Here is a 6361-nt window from a genome sequence, read left to right on the forward strand (position 1 = left end):
TTACGGTGCTCCCCTCCCAGCATCTTGCTCTCCCTTCTTCACAGCTTCTTACCACAGTCTCCTGTGACCTCCACTTTCAGACACCTTCTCCAAGAGGTTAGGAGCAAGTTGAGGTCGGGGAGTTCACCATAAACTCAGCCATCGTTGTTCATTCAGCACACACTAGGAGCCCCTCTCTGTGCCAAGCTGTGAGCTCTGTATGTAGAGACAACTCAGCATGTCCTAAGAGGAGCTCTGACCCCAAGTAGACAAACCATCCACGCATATACTGATTGATATATTAAAACAAGCAAAAAGCAAAACCTCTTGCTGAACCCAACATGGCTAGGCCTTCTGCTTAGAGGTGAGGATCCAGAAAAGAGCCAGACCTGTGCCTGCCTGCAAGGGATTCCCAGTCTGACCAGTGGCCAGTGGAAACCACTAAGCTCATGATGCATCTTAAGCTTATGGCTGTGGGGCACCAAGGCAAGTGACTTTTGCTTTGTTGTGGATGACAATGAATGAATGAATGAATGAATTTCTCTCTCTCTTTTACGGAACTTGTGAGGTTGTAACCATGAATGGGCTCTGTAAATCAAGGCACTCAATAAATGACTGATCAATCAATCGACTGAAATGTCACCCATGAGGTGGCTAGCAGTGAGAGGGCTATATTCTGGCCTCCACCACCCTGGACTTACTCAATGGGGAGTAAATCTACTCTGACCACAGCCACCTGGAGTGGACCTGCAGCTCCTGGCTGCAGAGCCTCCTGCAAATTCCCAGTAAAAGGCAGCAGTTCTCGGCCTGCCTCCCAAGGGGGTCATGAGCATTAATTAGTTACCATTGGTAAAGCGCTCTGAAGACATGGGGGTGTATAAACACGGCAACTCATTAGGCCTCTCCACACCACAAAGCTCTACAGCCGGGAAGAGCTAATTGAGAAATAATTAACACCTCAGGGTGCAGAGGACGATGCCTGGCTTTTCTAGGATTGGAAGGGATGTAATAAAGTGCATGGAGAGCAGGAAGAATTATAAGGCTACTTTAGATCCCCAAATATACTAAAGATTATTCACCTTCTGCCCCCAGGGAAGAGTGTGGGGACCTTTGCCCCACTAAAGCCTTTGGGACTGCATTCCTTGGAAAAGTCCAGAGTACAGTGCTGGGCTGCAGAGGCCAAGTGATGCTCTTCATGCAAAAGAGCTCAGGTCCAGCCCAGGTCTGCCCGGCTTCTAGCGTGTGAGCAGATGCCAGTTGTGGAACTCATCAAGCGGTATTTTCCTCAGGTCTAAGACCTGGATGGTGACATGTGTCTACCATCCTCCTGCCCCAGCACCAGCGTGTCTGATGTCCTTCCTCTACGTCAGCAGATCTAGCCCCGGCTTCATGTTAGGATCATGGGGGACTATAAATACTGACCAGCATCTTGGGACCGGGACTAGTGGGCACACAGTGATTCCCAGTTCAGTCAAAGTTAAGAACCACTGCTTTGGTTTGTGTATCAGGCACTGTGTTGGGAGCTGTAGAAAACACATGTAAACCCTACCACACTCAATGCTCCCCTCACAACAGCTCATCATTCCTGATTCAATGCCTCAGAGTGTCCTGGACATCCCTCTCCACTCTCACTGCCATTTTTGTGCTGCCAAACCTCACCCAAACCATTTAGGCTTGGTTTTCAGCTCGCCTCCTCAGGGAAGCCCTCCTTCCCTGTGTTCCCACAGGACTGTTCTCAGCCCTATTATAACACTGATCACACAGTGCTGTTCCTGGCAGATCCTGGTGGGCTGAGAGCTTCTCGGGGGCAGTATCAGAATCACCAGTGTCTTGCATTGGGTCTGGTATCTTTTAGGCTCTGAATAAACTGTAACAGTTATAAGTTAGATAGAGTTATATGATATGCAACTCCCACCTCAGGGCATTTGCACTTATTGTTCCCTGTGTCTGGAGCACTTTTCTCCCAGATACCTGCAAGTCTCTCTCAACTCCTTCAGGTCTTTACTAAAATGTCACCTTCTCCCCCAGACTTTCCCTGATCCTTCTGTTTTGAATGGTAACCACTTGACCTCCAACCCATTCCCTTCTCTAATTAATTTTTCTCCAAAGCATTTAAAACCATCTGACTAATGGGTCCTGTCTTTATATAAAATTGTTATAATTTGTTTATCCTGGAGTTTTTACATTAATTTTTAAAATTCAGGGATTGACACACTACTATATATAAAGTGAAAGTGAAAGTGTGAGTCGTTAAGTCTGTCTGCCTCTTTGCGACCCCATGGACTGTAGCCCACCAGTCCATGGGTTTCCCTGGTGGCTCAGATGGTAAAGAATCTGTGTGCAATGCAGGAGACTGGGTTTGATCCCTGAGCTGGGAAAATCCCCTGGAGAAGGGAATGGCTACCCACTCCAGTATTCTTGCCTGGAGAATTCCATGGACAGAGGAGCCTGGTGGGCTACAGTCCACGGAGTTGCAAAGAGTTGGACACTACTGAGCGACTATGTGTAAAGCAGATAACTAGTAAGGAACTACCACATAGCACAGAGAACTCTACTCAATACTCTGTAATGAACTAAACGGGAAAATAATCTAGAAAAGAGTGGGTATATGTATGTGCATAATTGATTCACTTTGCTGTACATCAAAACTAACACCAACATTGTAAATCAACTATACACCAATAAAAATTTGAAAAATAAATTAAAATGTGATTGCATTAAAAAACCACTGGTCTTGAGCCCTGAGTTCTTCGACCTCCTCTTAAAATTCACCATATTGGATAATTGACTAGAATGTAAACTACACTGAAGGCAGAGAATTTTGCCTATTTTGTTTACTATTCCTAGTTTCTACAACGGGCTGGTACCTGGTTGCTGTTGTTCACTCAGTCGTGTCCGACTCTTTGCGACCCCATGGACTGCAGCCCGCCAGGCTTTCCTGTCCTTTGCCATCTTCTGGAGCTTGCTCAAATTCATGTCCACTGAGCCAGTGATGCCATCCAACCATCTCGTCCTCCTCCTGCCTCCAATCTTTCCCAGCATTAGGGTCTTTTGGTACATGGTAGCTGCTCAAAAAATATTTCGTGAAAGTTTGACTTAGTGTCTTTAAGACTAAATAAAATGCCTTATTTCAATTCTTTAATATTTTAAATTTATTTAAATTGAAAGCCTGTAAAATCTTAGGGCAGATTCGAAGCCACATGGCCCATTGTTGTCATGGTTACACACCACCCGGCGGTTCTCGCATTCCGACATAGAGGCGGGCCCCGGGACCCAGCGCGCGAACACCAGACTCGGAAACATACCCGATCGGCCTTGATCATAGAGTTACACCTCCCTCAATCCTAGAGGGCACTTCCGGGACGATTTACCTATTGCTGCCTAGGCCAATCTACGAGCGCGTTCTCTCTCCTTGGCTAAGTTTCCGGCAAACCTTTCACTGGAGTCTAGCCCCCCCCCCCCCCCCCCCCCCGAGAGCGCGGCTTTGTGATTGGTGGGAAGGGTAAGAGGCGGGCTTGTGCTGGCACCGCTCTGGCGCAGGCGCGGTGGTTTGTGTGGCGGTGTCTGTGCAGGCGACGTTCCGTGGGACTACGGTTGGTGAACGGGCATAACAGTGAGGGCTGAGAGACGGGCGGGACACTGCGGAAGAAGAGCGGGCTCGGTTCTGGGCGCGGAGACCGAGGTCTTTGGTGTCAGTTTTTCCACGTGCATCCCGGCCCTAGATTGGGGCGGGGTCACAACCACATAAACTGTTGAATAATTTTCGTTTCTTAGTCTGTTTCCTCCATTGTGAAATGGCAGGACTTCCTTGTGTGCCTCGGGTCTTTGTGACCAGTAACTTGTGAGAAATACAAGTTCTCTGCCCACACCCCAGACCTACTGACTCAGAAATTCTGGCGATGAGGCCCCACAAGCTTTCCAGGTGATTCTGATGCTTGCTGAAATTTCACGATTACTGGGCCACTGTAATGTGAGGGGTCGACTTGAGAGAAGTCTTGGAGACAGACTCATTTACTTGAGGAGGAGTCAAGGGTGAAGGAGTTTCTGGCTTGAGCCACGGGCCTGAGGTGGGACTTTAAGTGATGGCTCCAGGCGTGAGCCACATGTGGCCATGCCTCCCAGCTGTCTTCAGGTCATGGTTCACAAAGGAAATGATAATATTTGTACAGAGCTCAGGGGAAGTTGTTGAAGCTGCTAGAAGTTGGAGGGGACCCCTGAAGGACTGAGGCTGCTGAAAGTTGGAGGGAGCCACCTGGGGGGATTTGAGCTTCCCAGAGCTGAGGGGAATTAGTAACCTGTTCTCAGCATAATGCAGGAGAGCTTTTGTTCCGTGGGATGTGCCGATGATTAGGGGTACTCACTAAGTTTGGCAGTATAAATCAGGAACCTTGAAAGAGCTTATATCCTTTTGCATCTGCAAAATTGGTGGCTGTCATAGAAGTTTTATTGGAGGCCGATCTGTGCTGACTGCTGCAGGGTGTCAGATCACAGTTAACACGTATTTCTGCTCGACTGGTTTTTCTTCAGGCACAAGTGCCTCCCTGTGCCGGGGTGTCATGGAAGGGCTGCTGACAAGATGCAGAGCACTGCCTGCCCTGGCCACCTGCAGCCATCAGCTCTCGCAGTATGCTCCTCAGAGGTTTCACCACTGTGCCCCCAGGAGAGGGGAGCGCTTGGTGCTGTCCCGCATGTTCCAGCCCCAGAAACTTCGGGAAGACCAGGCACTCTCTCTCGAGGGCAGATCTGGCGACCTGACCTGTAAGAGCCAGCGGCTGATGCTGCAGGTGGGCCTCATCCACCCGGCAAGCCCTGGATGTTTCCACCTCCTGCCTTACACTGTCCGCGCCATGGAGAAGCTGGTGCGCGTGATAGATCAGGAGATGCAGACCATCGGGGGACAGAAGGTCAACATGCCCAGCCTCAGCCCAGCAGAGCTCTGGCGAGCCACCAACCGGTGGGACTCAATGGGCAGGGAGCTGCTAAGACTTAGAGACAGACATGGCAAGGAATACTGCTTAGGACCAACCCACGAGGAAGCCATTACAGCCCTGATCGCCTCCCAGAAGACACTGTCCTACAAGCAGCTCCCGTTCCTGCTGTACCAGGTGACGAGGAAGTTTCGGGATGAGCCCAGACCCCGCTTTGGTCTTCTCCGCGGCCGAGAGTTTTACATGAAGGACATGTACACCTTCGACTCCTCCCCCGAGGCAGCCCAGCTGACCTACAGCCTGGTGTGTGATGCCTACAGCAGCCTGTTCAACAGGCTGGGGCTGCGATGCGTCAAGGTCCGGGCCGACGTGGGCAGCATCGGGGGCACGATGTCCCACGAGTTCCAGCTGCCAGTGGACATCGGGGAGGACCGACTTGTACTCTGTCCCAGCTGCCACTTCTCTGCCAATGTGGAGACTCTGGACTCGTCACAGACAAACTGCCCTGCTTGCCAGGGGCCACTGACCGAAACCAAAGGCATCGAGGTAGGGCACACGTTTTACCTGGGCACCAAGTACTCCTCTATTTTCAATGCCCAGTTCATCAATGTCCACGGCAAGCCGTCCCTGGCTGAAATGGGGTGTTACGGCTTGGGCGTGACACGGATCTTGGCTGCTGCCATTGAAGTTCTCTCTACAGAAGACTGCATCCGCTGGCCTAGCCTCCTGGCCCCTTACCAGGTCTGCCTCATCCCCCCCAAGAAGGGCAGTAAGGAGGAGGCGGCCGCAGAGCTCGCAGGGCATCTTTACGACCACATCACAGAAGCGGTGCCACAGCTCCAAGGGGAGGTCCTGCTGGACGACAGGACCCATCTGACCATTGGGAACAGACTGAAAGACGCCAACAAGTTCGGCTACCCCTTTGTGATCATTGCTGCCAAGAGGGCCCTGGAAGACCCTGCACATTTTGAGGTTTGGTGCCAGAATACCGGAGAGGTGGTCTTCCTTACCAGAGAAGGAGTCCTGGAATTACTGAGCCGAGTGCAGGTTGTCTGAACCACCCCCTGGACGCCTCCCACCGTATCTCACAGCCTTGGTGTTCACTGAAATGCTGCCTTTCCTGTACTGCTCTCCGGAGCTGGTCTCCCCAGAAACAGCAGCTCGTGGAAGGTGAGACCATGTTAGGAAAGCCAGTTGTAGTCATTTGTTCGGACTATTTGTATTTAAAGTTGTTAACTTGATCCCTTTGTCTGGGCTGGCTGTGCCACCACATACCCTATCTTTCATATTCCACTGTGGAAGCTTCTGTTTGGAGGTAGTGGCTAGAAGGAGCCAAGTTGTCATCTTGGCCCTCAGGAGAGTCACTTCCCTTCTCTCAGCAGTTTTCTACACCACATGTAGGTTGGGGGCCTCCTGATGACCGACCCCCTCCCAGCTCCAGCAGTCTGACCTTG

The 6361-nt window shown here is 50.8% G+C and overlaps 1 protein-coding gene across 1 annotated transcript; it reads left to right on the top strand.

Moving 5' to 3' along the window:
- The first annotated feature begins 4535 nt into the window (after nt 1-4535).
- PARS2 (prolyl-tRNA synthetase 2, mitochondrial) lies at nt 4536-5963 on the top strand. The gene has a single exon (XM_068963588.1). The coding sequence runs from the start codon at nt 4536-4538 to the stop codon at nt 5961-5963; it is 1428 nt and encodes a 475-aa protein (XP_068819689.1).
- The last annotated feature ends 398 nt before the right edge of the window (nt 5964-6361 follow it).

Source organism: Capricornis sumatraensis, chromosome 2 (assembly GCF_032405125.1).
Source record: "Capricornis sumatraensis isolate serow.1 chromosome 2, serow.2, whole genome shotgun sequence".
Classification (NCBI taxonomy): Eukaryota; Metazoa; Chordata; class Mammalia; order Artiodactyla; family Bovidae; genus Capricornis; species Capricornis sumatraensis.

Bases quoted from the DNA above. Each gene is read 5' to 3' on its own strand.
- PARS2 (XM_068963588.1), top strand. From the start codon at position 4,536: ATGGAAGGGCTGCTGACAAGATGCAGAGCACTGCCTGCCCTGGCCACC.